Source organism: Ziziphus jujuba, chromosome 7, assembly GCF_031755915.1.
Source record: "Ziziphus jujuba cultivar Dongzao chromosome 7, ASM3175591v1".
Taxonomy (NCBI): Eukaryota; Viridiplantae; Streptophyta; class Magnoliopsida; order Rosales; family Rhamnaceae; genus Ziziphus; species Ziziphus jujuba.
The window spans coordinates 4,313,201-4,328,893 of NC_083385.1; the positions used below are offsets into that span (position 1 = coordinate 4,313,201).

At 37.3% G+C, this 15,693-nt stretch overlaps 2 protein-coding genes across 3 annotated transcripts; both read right to left on the bottom strand.

Moving 5' to 3' along the window:
• Positions 1–218: 218 nt before the first annotated feature.
• On the bottom strand, positions 219–4,422 carry LOC107424192 (uncharacterized). The gene is made up of 2 exons (XM_016033927.4): positions 3,663–4,422; positions 219–1,859 (listed from the first exon to the last, which is right to left on the bottom strand). Exons 1-2 carry the CDS (start codon positions 4,170–4,172, stop codon positions 393–395), a joined length of 1,977 nt encoding a protein of 658 aa, XP_015889413.3. The 5' UTR covers positions 4,173–4,422; the 3' UTR covers positions 219–392.
• Positions 4,423–4,564: 142 nt separating this feature from the next.
• Positions 4,565–12,116, bottom strand: LOC107424170 (protein transport protein SEC16B homolog). Of its 2 annotated transcripts, none has more exons than XM_048479562.2 (14): positions 11,957–12,116; positions 9,834–11,501; positions 9,369–9,689; positions 8,795–8,911; positions 8,565–8,687; positions 8,243–8,410; positions 7,902–8,027; positions 7,655–7,789; positions 7,189–7,316; positions 6,987–7,095; positions 6,592–6,912; positions 5,930–6,073; positions 5,490–5,788; positions 4,565–5,377 (listed from the first exon to the last, which is right to left on the bottom strand). In XM_048479562.2, exons 2-14 carry the CDS (start codon positions 11,499–11,501, stop codon positions 4,855–4,857), a joined length of 4,182 nt encoding a protein of 1,393 aa, XP_048335519.2. In that variant the 5' UTR covers positions 11,957–12,116; the 3' UTR covers positions 4,565–4,854. The 2 variants fall into 2 exon arrangements, with proteins under 2 accessions (XP_048335519.2, XP_048335520.2); XM_048479563.2 differs by lacking the exon at positions 11,957–12,116 and adding an exon at positions 11,668–11,941.
• Positions 12,117–15,693: the final 3,577 nt, after the last annotated feature.

A 15,693-nucleotide genomic window follows, 5' to 3' on the forward strand; every position in this document is an offset into this window, starting at 1 on the left:
ATAAAGAATTCGAATTTTGAATAGTTTATAAATTATATATTTATTAAAAAAACAAAGGGTAAAATGTAACTTCCACGCATATTTAGATTTTAATAGACGACAAGTCGTGTAAAGTGAATTTGCATATTCCCAACGCATACCTGCTGCTGAAACTACCGATCACCGAAAGTTTAATCAACAAAATGATAGAAGTCGCAATTGGGTCCAAAAACGATACATAAAAAGTTGTAAATTTTTGTACTTTGCTTCTTATTTCCAAAGAGGGGGTAAGGAGAAGGGGTATGTTCTTACAAAAATAATTATGGAGTTACATTTCAATTCAATATATAGAGTAAAGCTCTTGAAGTGACTATCTTATACAGCAAATATTTGCTTCACCCAGAACAACATCATTAAGTAGAGTCCCTATCCAAGGAGACTACTGCTTCACATTGTGAAACAGGGAGAGTAGCCTCTGCAGCAACTTGCCTGCCAAGGCCGGAATTCTCTCCAGATGTGACAACTGAATTATCCGGAAGAACAGGTATCTCCTTTTCTGCAAGCTCGGAGGTTCCACTTTCAGTTTTGGTGTCTGTATTCCCAACTGATTGGGGTTTAGATTGTCGCACCACAGATTGCTGCTGACTACTTGTTTCTGCCAAAGCACCATTTTGGTTCCCATCAGCTGATACTAGCTGTTGTCCTTGAGTGTTTGGATCTGACTGATTCTGAGTTACAAAACTTGATATTGTCGCTGCTGCTGCTGCTGCTGCTGCTGCTGCTGCAGGTGTTAGGGTGGGTGGAGCCCCTTGTGGGGCTGCTACCCCAGACGCTTGGGCCTGAGACAGAACGTAGGTCATTAACAACTGGGCCAGGAGCACCTGAGGGTCATTAGCACCTTGCTGAACTTGAGGGGCAAGTGAAGTTGACGGAGCGTTGAAGTTAGGCGGGTACAGTGCTTGAAGCCCTGCTTCTCCATACAAAGCACGGTGACCATGAAAGCGCTTAAGGTTCGATAGGTGCTTTTTACCAGTCAAATGGCTATCAAATACAACCTGCGACTCACACTTGACATTGCACAACCCGCAAATTAAAGGAATCACCTGTTTTGGTTTGGGTGGCTCAACTGGTCTTCTTAATCCTTCATTGGCCCTCATATACTTACCCCCTTGACGCCCTCGCATCTTCCGCTTACTACCACGTCTCCTGGCTGAAAGCTGATCCCTGGATTTTTGCTCAGGTGGTTCCACTGAAGCTTCAGAGTTGTCCACGGTATCATTCTGTTGCTCTGTTTCATTTACATTATTATTAGTAACAACTTCAGATGCTAGTTTTTGTGGCAAGGGTTGATTCTCTACAAGTCCCTCAACTTTCTCAGACTGACCAACATCTGGTTTAGTTACAGCATTGGGCATCTGTTCATTCTGTTGTCCAGTAATGACTTTGTTGAGTTTCTGCAACTCCTCGTGTACTTTCAAATTCTTTTTATGACGCTTTCCATTCTTATGCTGCTCCAGAATTTCCAGAGTGTTGCAGTCAACCCTACAAAGTTCACACCATGCCATACGAGGAGGCTGCCAGAATGGAGCAGGAGGCACTTGTGCTGGTACAGGTAATGGTGCCTGCCCAGGAACTGATGCTGAAGGCGGCTGCATTAAAGCGGCTATGCCTTCAGCTGGTGCAGATGCTGAATTCGGATTCGTTGATACAGCACCATGCACAGTGAAGTGCCTACTGCCACCCTGGCCACGTCCCCTACCATGGAAAGAGGCGGCTGAGCCATCTGGTCTGGGACCACGGTAACCAAAATGGCCCCGACCACCCCCTCTGAAGGGCCTACTGCCCCTTCTACCTCCACCCCTATATGGAGTTTGCCCAATCTGCAGAATAGCATTTAACGACAAAAGCAGTCCATGTAATCATATCTATACTGAATGCACATATGAAATAAACAAATATAACTGAACAAATGAAAACACAAAAAGCACAAAGATTGCAATGTAAAACAAAATGAAAATAAAACTCGACTATAATAAGTGCCAGACAGTAAAACAGGAGAACTAAGTGATATTATATTACTTTAACAATGAGCAACTAACAAAATCAAATGACAGCAATCAAACCCAACATTGTGAGTCAGCAGAATCCAAGATACACAAGTTTGGGAAAGAATGGTCACTTGATTTAAAAAAGAAATCTGAGTAGGACATTACATGCCCACATGAGCTCTAAAGCAACCAGCAAAGCTCTACTGCAATGCACAAAAAAAAGTGGCACTGAAAGCTACAACCACACTTATTTCATAATGTAGTGAAATAGATCCTGCCGTCTTTATCTGGTCACTTCAGGGATTTGTGGTCAAGTATTCAGAACTCTTTTACTCTGTAAGTTTTCAATGGAAAAGCTGAGAACTTAATACCTACTTGGCTATGAGCCCTGCTGTTCCATGATATTTCCGATTAAAGCCTGAAGCGCACACCAAGATACTCTAACAGAATACAAAATGCCAATCAAATCAAACAATTTTTAGAGGAAAAATGAAAAGATACACAGCTTAATTCCGCAGCAAATAAGCTGAACTAAGCCAAGTTGCAAGCTCTTTAAGCTCACTGTAACATGAGTGCCATCATATACTAAATAATTAAGCTCAAGACAATCTTAAGGGAATTCTTCAAGCTAAACCGTGCTGGCTCAGCTAACAAGATAAGGCCGCTTGGCATATGTTCTATCTTCTTAACTACATAAAAAGGTTTAAAATGAAGACGAAAGCCAATTTTATTTGCTTGCATCATAACAATTTGCATTTGGAAGAAACCGGATTTGAGGCTAGGAAAAATATACTAGACCATTTTAGATATTTCAAGCCATTATAAAAGGCCAAGCTTAACAAAATTCAATTGCTTTTATTCTAATCTTTCTACCACTGCAATAAATGTTATCCAGCCATGAGAGAACTAGGCCCAAAGACAGTATTTCAAAATTTAGTAGCAAGCTCAAACCTAGTGTGCATCCTAAGAAGATTGCTACTTGCTATATAGTAGCCTTCCACCACAAACATACAGTCAGTATATCAGAATCTCCAACACCTAGGATGCCATAAACAAAGAAGCCAAAATTTCCATAATTCACAGGTGCACGAAAATTTTCATATGTGATTCTTCATCAGAGAAACTCCTTTGTACAGAAGATAGCGTCTAAATCTTTAAGAACTTTAATTTACGCAATATAAAACACAAATAACAAACATAGAAGATATGAATTCTTACTTCCACAATATTTTCCATCTTCTAATAACCCTTTGCTAAAAGAATGTTATTTTATATTTCACCATCAATTTTTATATACGTAGATATATAAATTATCACTGGGGAAAAGAAAAAGGAACAAGAATAAAAAGACCAAAAAACTCCATCCAACAAACGTCAATGGTAAACGGTAAACAGAAAATAGTTGTTCAATTTCTGCAAGAGTAGTTTTCAAAATGTCAATATCTACAAAATTAAACAACCATGCAATTATGTCCAAATAAATGGAAAAGAAAAATGCACATAGTATTTTAAATCAATTCAAAATAATCAGACAGACTAAAATTTAACGTTAATCCTACACTGAAATAAAACAATCCCAATTCTTAATGTATGGTATTGACATAATGCGCGCAAAACACAGATCAAACCCCTTACCGGCGGGTGCATAGAACTCTGTGAGGCATCCATACTCCCGGCGAAATGCGTGAACTGCGAAATCGCTGCCACGGCCGCCGCGGGATTCAACCCACCGGTCGTCCCAGCCACATCCGATCCCGGAACCGATTGTTGGCGGCTTTCCACAGCGCCATGTGGGTAATACGCATTCTGCTGTCTCTGCAAATGGGTTTGAGCAGGTTCGGCCGATTGAGAGGATGCCGGCGGAATTGGGACGCCGGGAGGGTGAATCGAGGTGGGTTCTTGGTGGAATTGCTGTTGGGATTGTTGTTGGGCATAAGCAACTGAATAATCTTGTGAAGAATGATAATATGCGTATTGATCATAGGAAGCTTGGGGTTGTTGATGAGGATTATAGGCATAGTAGGCCTGGGTTGAGTGATCGTAAGCTTGCAATTGAGAAGAATCGTAGGCTTGTTGTTGTTGCTGTTGTTCTGGATGCTGGAATTGTTGTTGATGATGGGCTTCTGTGTATGACGAATAATCCATGTTTGATGCTGATGATCCTCCTCTTTCTGCGAAGAGAGGTGCTTTGTGATGTTCAATTTTCTAGTTTCTTTTGCTTTTTATGCTGTGCTTTTGAGAAGAAAGAAAAATGTCAAGAGAGGGATTACTGGGACACGTGAAACATTTCCATGTCAAATGTGCAAAAAAATTTCTGTTAACGCTTATTAATTTCGGAATATATTAAAATATATCAATTAAAATTTCTGCAAAAAAATTTAAAAAAATTTATTGGACCATAGAATTCTATTATTTTGTGATAATTTAATTTTCATTTGGAAAAAAAAAATCACTCTTATTTATAATTTTCACGTACTGAGTGTGTGCTTTTGGAAATTGCACTAATATTTTATTAAAAAAATAAAGAAAGAAAAAAATTTAAAAAGAATTTACATTTTTTATTTAATTTCACTTAAAAAGGAAAAACTGTATGTAATGAGCCCATGGATAAATTGGTCACGATAAGAGAGCTGGGGTCAAATTGGGTCGTACTGTTAAATTGGCTCTGAAGTCTGGAGGGTGGTTTACATGTGTATACGATATATACCGTCCTATACTCTATGCGGTTAAAAGGGCTTTCATGAAAAATCTGAAATCCCATAAGCAAAATCCTCATCATCAATGTAATCTTGCAAGGATAATATCCAAGAAGTAATCCCTGTACACCTCAAAGCTGGACTTCATGAAGGTCATCCGCAGAACCACTACCAGTTCTTGGAATCTGCATGGCTGGAGAATTGCTAGGCATATACAGTGACGGAGGCATACCTAGTGCTTCTCCTAAAGGCCTTATTTCATTTTTCATTGAATTATTGGAAGCATCATTAAGGCTTCCACTCCAGGATGCTGCCCGGCGTGAGTGAGCAGGGAGATGGCTATTTCCTTTTGCCATGTCTCCTCCCTTCTGTACAATATTGTCCATGCTAGGAAACCGATGCATAGTGGATGATGTCGATGGCGGTGGAGAAGAGAATGAATCCTGTTGAAATGGTTTTGGACGACTGTTGTCAGTCGCTGCGGCTTCTGTCATGTTTTCTTCAACTGTTTGAAGTGTCTCTGTACCTGAAGCTGCTGGAGAGGGTATGAAAAACTTGGGAGTTGAACCACCCCTAGGTTTAGCAGCTGGAATAGAAGGTGACTGGAATAAGTTCGTCGGCATTCCACCACCTTTGTTGAATGTATCAACATACCTGAAAATTTTAAATATATTTTTAAACCAAATGACGGGGTACGAACGGAATTCCATTACACTTCAGTAACCACAGAGATTTGAAAAAGGAGAGAACTATCTAAGGTCTATACCTTGATCTGACTCCCATACGCCCCCGTGCAGTGAACTGATTCGAACTAGGTGGAATGGGTGGGATCCCTGAGCTCTGCTCAGAAGGAGTCGAGCCTTTGAATTCTGGCCCAGCAATGGTATCAAATCTTTCAGTTTTCAGAGCATCTTGTATGCTGTAATCTTGATTTCCGCTCTGGAAAGCTGCAGTTTTTGGTGGAGGTGGTAAGGCTGCTTCCTCAGGTGGAGGTTCAGCACCTTCTTCCACCCATCTCTTAAGTTTTTCATCATAATAGAACTTGTTTGCCTCACCTAATTTAGCCTTCAGAAAAACATTGCATATAGAGTAAATGCCCACACTAAGCTAAGAAACTGGTCCCCCACAAGCAGGATATCCATTCATTGAGAAGTGGAGACCCAAAAATACAAAATAAAAAGAGGAGAGATAGAATTACAGTAATACCTGCCGACCCGGCCGGGATCTGATGACCAATCCTACTGTCTTTTGGAATAACTGGGATCCAAAACGACCAAATCGTGAAGACCCACTAGACACTGATGGTTTTGCAGAAGTGTTCGAAGAGTTTGCTTTCTTGGATGAATCAGCCTGACAGAATACAAAAAACCTTATTTAATTTCTCTCATTCTCACTTTTTGGCATACTGCTGATCAATTCTTGAACTTGTCCAGAATTAAACAGCAAGACTCGGAATATAATGACTTGAATGAGAAAGGACAGTACTCACTTCAAGCCAGGATTAACCAAAAAATTATCAAGTTACTCAATCCAAACAGAATAGCATCGTTTCAGGAAAAAAAAAACCAGTGTCAATTTGTTTCTCATATCTGGGACTTAACATAGCATAAAAATATCCCATATTACGAGGCCATGCCCCCATTAGCTCATCCCATGCTGTAAAGCACAATGTGAGGAGCAGAACATGTTAATTTTATTTTAGTTCATTAAACCAGATGGGTCCTCCACCATTCTAACCCTTTAAAACACCACCTGCAGAATTCTTAAATCCATGACAACGAAATTCTTAGTTAAAAAAAAAAAAAAAAAAAAAAAAAAAACGAAGGTCTAAGAAAAGAATGCTAATCTGGAAAGAAATCTATGTCAACCTTTACTGGGTTTCTACCAAAGTCTGGCTCTGAAATGCTTCTATTAGGCACTGATAGATGATTACTCTCAGCACCAGTCCATTCACTTATGGGTTCCATTGATGCAGAAGGCATTAATGAAGACATGGCCATTGTTGATTGACCGTAAGTTACTTTTGGACCACCTGGTGGATGAGCATGTTCATTATGTTGAGCACTGCCTGGTGATGTCATAGGTACAGGTGGAGGTAGGCTGCCAACAACACGATGTGCAGTACTATCAAAGAAGGTAAGCAATTTGCCCACCAGTTTGGTTGGAGCCAAATTTGTACTATAACCACCCTGTACATAAGAAACCCATAATATATCAGATATACTGAAAGATTGAGCAAAGAAACTACATGGGGGAGAACTACCTGCTGGTGCGTTCTTAGTCGCTCTTCGAGTGATAAAACTAATTGTTTACAGGTTTCCACTTCATGCGATCGGCCAGTTTTTAAAGACTTCAATATTGCTTGACAGTACCTGCTCAAGCATAGTGCAGATCGTAGGGATGAAGGACTATATTAAACTTAATGATAAAAAAAAATGGTTTAAATTATGAATAACCATACTTACTTTAATGCATCTGCAACCTTCCCAACTTCAGCCAGCATATGGGCATAAATAAGCTTATATGGCAGAAATGGTAGCAGGAGAAACTGAGAATTTCCAAGAACCTTTGAGTATTCATATAATTCTGTCCTCTGTCCAGGTATCCAAAAGCTCAATATCATATAATATCCAAGACATTAGCCAAAAATTTAATATAGGGATTTGTTATTTTGAAACTTTATGATTATTACAAATTAATCCACATGATCAACAAACAGAATCTTCAGATGAAGTCAACATGTATATTTTTGGAGGCCAAATACTATAATTCTTAGACTGAATACCCTCAGTACTAGGCCAGTAAATTGAAAAATCATGCATAGCAAAAAAAACGTATGCATCAGTACTGAAAGCCAATTTGATATCTATATATATATATATATATAGATATATATCTTTGAAAATAAGGATATAAAACTATATAGAACACCTGAATAGCCTCAGGACTAGCATATGTCCGTGGAAATTTCCAGTGATCTGCACCAACAAGACACATCCTCGCACTGTCTGAATATGGCTCAAAATTGGCTTCTGCAACTAAATAACAGATGTGTGCTGCTGTGATCTGCATAACTACCTTTGTCAGAATGCTTCCAATAAGGGAAGGAAAGAAGACAAAAACCATCTTTTGTGGGAAAAAAACAATAAAGAACTCAACCAAAAGACATGCAACATACTTCTCCCATCTCCTTCCATAAGGAATCACCCAGATGGATGATAACAAGCTCATCATCTTTTGTCCTGTTTGCAGTTATGATGGCCAAATTCTCTTCCCACTCTTGTAACATGTGGCTAGCCTCACCCTGTAGTACCAAAAGTAGACAAACTAGCTGAGGCAAAATATTCAACTATAAAATTTATAGTAACTTTCACGTACAGCAACATGCTCCGGACAAAAGAGCGAAATACCAAGAAAATCGCAATTAGCTACTGAAAAGGAATACAAACGTAGCACTAAAAATAAATACTGCATGAAGCAAACTATTTTCAGGCATAAATTATTAAATTCATATATCACCTCAGCAGGCTGTCGAGAGATATTGAAAGAACCAGGTAGACTGCTATATGTAGTGGCATTGCAGAAAACATCTGCAGGCTGCCCTGCCATTAGCAGGCACAATGTTCTTAATGGTGATCCTGGTATAAACTGCTTAAGTGCCATTTGCTTTACAGTATCACCATAGAACTGCATGTGTTTAAAAAGAGGAAATCATTAGAAATTAAAAATGATATTTAAGACATATACTGACATATGCTTATTATAGGAGATGATTAACAAATCAACTATGTATAAAGAACAGGAAAGGCTAATGAAAGAAATAAGGTGAACATGGATGAACCTTATCACCAAGTTGTGAGGCAAGGACTAGGGCTGGACCCCACAGTTGACCTTCTTTTGCATATTCAAAAGCCTCCTTCTTCCTACCAGATACAAGAAGCTTCTGCACTTCAAGAGCGGTAGCCTAAAGCAATTGCATATAGTTAATGTTACCTAATGGCCCACAGGCATTATCTATCAGATATTAGAATGAAGCGGAAACAAATAATAATCATAACAACAACAACATACCTGGATCTGAGCTTCAGAAGGCATGTTTTGTAAGCAGCGCCTAACTGCCCCATATTCTTGGTTTCTTTTAGCCGATGCAAAAAGTTCAGCGACAGCTGATTCTGGACTATCACTTTCCTAATTTAATTAGAAAAAAAGTTCATATGTCACTAATCAAATCCAAAGAAAAACTATAGGGAATATTTGTCTTGGCAGAAAAAAAAAATGGAAAAAAGAAAAGAAAGGACCTAAATTTAAAATCGAGCAAGCAGATTATAACCTAGTAGGATTTAGGTTAAAATAAATACGCTTTGTTCTAAAAGAAACTAAGACCACAGAAGAAAATTAGAATTTTATTTTATGACCAATGACCGTGTCAGGAACACTACATACAAAAATGAAATAATTAACACCAACAAAATTGATGGATAATGATCGATTTAGGCATTCATCAAATATGATTTTTTTCAGAATTTTAAGATTATGGCTGCTGCACTCGAAATGTTCCGATAACAAGGTTGTTGAATTTTCCAAAGGACGTCCAAACAGGCCAGAACCTAATACGTCCATTTATGAAAGAGAAGTTATGAGTTACCTTCAAAGGTTCCTCAGTGCCAAAGGGAGATCTAAGTTTTCCATAGCACTGGAACGATATTTTCAGCAAAGAGAAAAGCAACCTCAAAAGATCCCCTCTCCTGAAATCCATGTAGGGAGTTTCACAGTTTGCAATCCTGTCATCAATCCATTTATTTAATTCCTTAATTCCAGCATTCCCACCAACCAAAGGACCAGGAAAAGGTTGCTGGCATAACACATGGAAGTAGTCACAACCACCAGTTCCAAAGCTTGAAGCATTAGTTTTATCCATGACAACTTCCATCACGTTGAGGACATTGATCACACCTTTTACTGAGTCCTTCACATCACCACACATACAGAAAAAGAAAAGGAACGCTTGAGACCTGTTATGCATACACTAACGCTGCACAGGCATACACAAACACACACCCCAAAAAAAAGATAAAATAAAAAATAAAAACACATGCATACAAGGACTGACCTGACTTCCATATGTGGAGTTTGCATGAGAATAATTATCATCTTTCATTACTATAAGTTTTCCCCCAAATCCAAAAGTAACTAGAGCATGTGAAGGTCGTCCTACAGATGACCTTCCTTCACTGGGCACATAAGAGAATGAAGTTCCACTCTGGAGCGGCTGTTGTGAAGAATATACTGATTTTTGACTGTCAAACTGAGCAGGTGAGAAATGAATGTTTTGTTTTTGTTCCTTCCTGGTTTGATTATAATGCTCGGCGAAGTTTCCAACAGGATTAAAGCTTGGAAACCCTGCAACCTCAGTACTCTGACTTGCCTGGTCAGAAAGCACAACTGATCCAGAGGGATCAAACACTCTTTGTTGTTTCATAGAGTTACTTCCAGGATCAGTTGAAACGTGTTGGTTCCCTAATTCATGTCTTTCAGCAACTTGCTGTGGTTGCCACATATTCACATTCTGCTGATTGTAACTACTGACAGATGCACCCCAGTTTGCAACACTCTCTCGACTGAACTGACCCTGCAACCCGTAATTCTCACCATTCAGATTATAATGTTGCTGATTATTATCTACACTAGTTGACTGATGCACACCACTGTACGAATCCAACTGCTTCCATTCCTGGGCAATTGTGTCATAATACCACCCAGGATACTGGGGATCAAACACCATATAAGCAGGGTATTCTGAGTTCCCTTGGGGAATTTGACTCCAGTTAGAAACACTACTAGTCGCACCTGTATCCATCACACTTCCAGCAACAGATTGTGCTGTTTGATGCAAATAGTAAGCATCTGTTCTCTGGTCTGTAACGTTTGCATTATCCACTAACTGAGAATTCATATACAAACTCTCCTGAGCGTTAACCCTGGCATTCACACCCCCATTTACATTTGCATTGCCATCATAACCCTCCAACTGATACCATTGTCCTGTATTAGGATCATACTTCCATCCAGGATAAAGGTTCTCCCAGTATTGACTGCTATTCAGATCCTGGACTCCTTCTGCATTCTGCTCCTGAGCAGTCCCATAGAATTGACCTTCTCCATGCTGCTCAAAACTAGATGAACCCAAATCAGCAGCTTGATTCTCAATAAACCCGCTCGTGACAGTAGATGGAGCTTCTAACTTATCAATCTTACCCACATTTGCAAATGGGTCTTCCGAATTATCTCCTAGCTCATTAAAAAGATCCGAGTATGACCCATATTTACTACCACCATGAAGCTTTGAGTCCAAGTCTAACTTATCCCATTGAACCTCTTTGGCCTCAGTTTCCACGTTCTTGCTTAATGCACCTCCCGAACCTATCCCCACATTATCAGTCTGATTTGCATCGCTGGGTATCAATGAATCGTTCTCCTTGGCAACCACAGAGTCAACCTTAGCATCCAATGGTGCAGAGACGACACCGTCTTTGACACCCGAATCACCGTTATTCCCAAAACCGATACTTTCACTGCCCACAGAGCCCACATGAGCATCCAATTCAGAATCCAGTTCCGAAATACTCAAATTGGAAAACGCAGCCGCCTCATCAAACTGATTGGTTTCAACTGAACTATGCGGCACGGATCCAATAAGATCAATCTCATCATCGTTGACCAATTTGTCAAAGAAATCCTCGTCTGTCTGATCATCCACCTCATATGGAGGAGACGCCATCTAAAAAAAGAAAAAAAAAAACCACAGACCCAAAAATAATCAACCTTGCCGACAATAATCAAAATTCAATCTCAATACTGCTTCAACGACGAATTTACAAAACAGACACTGTAGCGCCGAAGTATAAAAAGAAACTAGTTGGGGATTCAAATTGTAAAGAAATTACCGTTAATCTGAAAGCAGAACCAAGTAGAACACTCAAGCAAACGAATTAGGGTTCTATGAATATTCGAATTTAGCAAGATCCGTGATATATAAAACAAACCTTCGAAAACAAAAATTGACTCTCTTTTTTTTTTTTTTTTTTTGTTTCGTGAAAGAGATTGAGAGAGAGAAAAGGTGGGGGCTTCGTTTGAATGCAATTATAAAAGTGGGCACAATTATTATTTTTATTAAACAAATAATTATGATGTGGTTTTGTGTGTTGTAGAGAACACAGAGAGAAATTGGATTACCTGTTTGGTGTTTCAATTGAGATTTATGTATATATATGTCTATCTATATCTGTTAGAGAGAAAGCGTTAGCATTGAGACTTGATACAAAACATGGATTTTGCACCAGCTAGACGAGGAAAACCCCACGGCACCCAGCCAAGCTCCATATTTGAATTTTTTTTATTTTATTTTTCTTTTTATAAGTTCGGGCTTATTGTTTGTTTTATAATACCACGTGCCAATGGTGGAATAAGCTATTAGGTGCACGTGATGCTGTATTTAAAATACTGGATAGGTCGTCTCCCAATTAAATAGTTGGCAGGATTAAAGATTTGGTTGACTTTTCATTCATGTTCCTTATCTTTAAAAAAAATATATATATATATATATATATATTAAAAAAAAAAAACACTTTTGGGTAAAAGTGATTGGATCTGAAACTCTGAAATGTAGTAAACTACATGATATTGATAATAAAATTAAATTCTAACTTCTAATTGCATCTGCAACCAATTAGAAACTTAGTTATTATTGCTTAGATCTTATGATAATTAATCTCTAACTTAGAAAGGTGTTACATTTTCCCTATAAGATCTTATAATTATTATCATTATTTAGGTGAGTATATTTGCTGAGAGTGGAACCAACATTGGGTCTAAAGGTGGGCTTTGTCTCGCTGGAAGGTGCCCGGCCGATGTTATCCTTTTTAGCGATTGCTTTTATGCTTCAAGTGGTTGTTTTCATTTGACAGAAAAATAAAATAAAATAAAAACAAAAGAAAAGTAACGAAAGAAAGTGAGGAATTAAAAAAAAAAAAAAAAGGCAAGGGTGGAGGTATTAATTTCTCGATGTGACTTTTCTCTTTCACCTACTTGATTATAACTGAAATATTAATTTGGCAGATATATATATATATATTGTTTAATTGTTTTCTAGTCATCAGGCTGAAGGAGCCATTTCAAAAGATGAAAGCCTCATAATTTGGTAGTATTTCACAATTGCTAAAAGCTAGCAATAAGTTTTTCATTGTCTTTCCTTTCAACTTTTGACTTGTAAATTGGAGTGAATAGTTCCTGCTATAATGTTATGTAATTTCCAGTTGGGGAATCTATAAGTTTTAAAGTAAGTATCATATTTTATTTTATTTTAGTTCATTGATTTAATATTTTTTTTAAGTACGGAATGCATTACTTTGGCCTTAGGCGTTCATTTTGCCAATTAAAATGCACTGCACTATTGTGCTCAACTCAATTATACATGTTTAAAAAAACAAAACTCAATTATACAAAGTTAGCAAAATATTCCACATTGGACAAATTCTCCAAGTCCCATTTTGATCACCTAGACTTTTTGCAACTTATCAGAAGATTGAGTTTTTCAAAGATATTTTTATATATTTTCAGATGAAGACCTCTCAGAAAAGTACCCACTAGTTGACCAAAAAGGAAAATAAAATAAAAAAAATATATCAAATTACCTAATGTTTGACTGCAAAAAAGAAATAAATTACCCAAATGTTGGTTTTGGGCTACTTCTTGGGCTACACTGCACTGGGTTCCCTTGTCGTAATTGGGATCCATTGGTGTTCGTTGCCTGAGCCTGTTATCAATGTCGAATGCGCACAAACAATATTTTGGGTTTCTTGTCATACAGATGTCGAGGCTTCAAATTTGAAGGCCCAACTGAAAATGAGAACATTCACTTTTTCTTTTTATTTTATTTTATTTTTTTTGGTGAAAAAATGTATGCATAAAAAAGGACAGCATAACTAACAACAAAATTTAATTTGACTGAATATTGCTCAGATGGCCAAATTGTTTACCTGAAAAATGACAACCACGTTAAAAGATTCAACACGCTGGAACCGGGACCCAAAGAGAGCAACACCTTCTTTATATCTTTGTAAGTCAATGGCCATCCCAAAAATTCATCAGGAGACCAAGAAAAAGACACTAACAAAAATCCTCCCAAGCTTCGCTTTCAATTTTCAAAATCTCTCCATAAAATTCACAAAATACTATGCAATTTGGAACACAATTATGTGGTTCTTCAAGTGTGTATATATATATATATATATATATATTTGCCTTCTTTTTTTTTCTTTTTGCTGATAATTTTTAGTGGAGGAGGCATGTGCTGCATGTTGGTTTACAAAGTCAGAAAAATAGTTAAGTTGGATAGCAACATAGGAGAGGTGGTTCTTGCTTTTCTAAGCCAGCATTGATTTGCATTGTTCACACAAAGCCAAGCAAAGGAATTGATACAACCTCTCTTTCCAGACAAACCTAAATAGATATATATACTCCAATACTTAATTATTGATTTAATTTAAGATAGAGTAGAGAAGAGTAGTTGCAGAAGTTCCATTGTTTTAAGTAATCATTGATAAGGTAGTTTTTTTTTTTTTTAATTTTCTTTTATCTTAAAAAAAAATTGATATTGTGTAATAAAATGTGGAATAATTAATACTATGGGGAGTGATATTGGAGTTGGCTGAGTCGGTCAAAGCATAATTAGACACTTGGACTGGCACATTTTGGTTGAACAAAACAAAATGGTTAATTAAGTTGACCAGTGAATTGTGATTATTGAATCCCACTCTGCAATACCAGTCAAAATTTTCAGAGTTAGAAACTCTTATTTTATATAAATCATTCATAATTCTTTTATTTACACTGGGAAATTGGATTTGACTGCTTTCTCAATTGGTGGTACATTATGATTAATATATATTTTTATTACTAAAATGTATTGTTTTGCAACATCTGACTTTGACATATAGTGATATTTGCAAAGCAGACTTATCTAGATCAGAAAGACAAGGGAAAAAAAATAATAATAATAATAATAATAGCGTAAAAATGAATAAATGATAATATTATCGTGTACTAGAAAAATAATATTATCGTTTTTTCGTTTGAAAGGGTACGTAAGAATATATAATTGCTCCAATCTTACTTTTTTATTGGGAAAAAGAGGTCCAGAGGATTCCAATTCATATCGACCACTAAAACGAGCTGATTTAACGGATGAAGTTTGCAAAATGTGAATCTTCTTTTGTTTAAAATGTCAAATTAAGCACGCGTACAATATTTATCATTTTAGTGGAAGTTTAAGCTTAAACTTTTGCGTCATATATAGTAGATGGAATAGTAAGCTGTGGAGCAATGTAATTGGTTAAGTATTTATTAACCCAAACGGGAGGTCACCTCTAATTCTAAGTTGCAACCAACTTGAAAGGTGTATAAAAAAGGGCAATTTAAAGTGGGTAGAACCAAACCACTAATCAAAGTGAGAGGAGCTTTTCAAAAAAGGGCTAGTTGGTTGCCTAATATTCTCAATTAGATCCACCTTCAATGAATAGAGATATAAGGATTTTATGTAATTTTCCTGCCTAGTGAACTTTTTTTTTTCTTTTTTTTCCCTTCTGTGTTGTCACTGTACAAGTCCTCTAGCTTTCTCACAGAATGACAATTCCATGGGCCTTATGTAATTGGTACGCCTAGAATGTTCACAGTTTTATTTAACTATTTTCAATTCCAGATTCTACGTCCAACTATTTCTATGAGATATATTCATGGGTCGTTTCAAGTCCCAATAATATGAGAGCAATAAAATATAGTTGTTGTTTTATTTTATTTTTTTATTTATTTTTTTTTTTTTCTCCACAGACATGGATTATAATATCTAGTCCTTTTGGTCTAGTTTTGCATACCCTAAAAGGAATATTAATCATGGACGCCTAAAATTTTAGGGG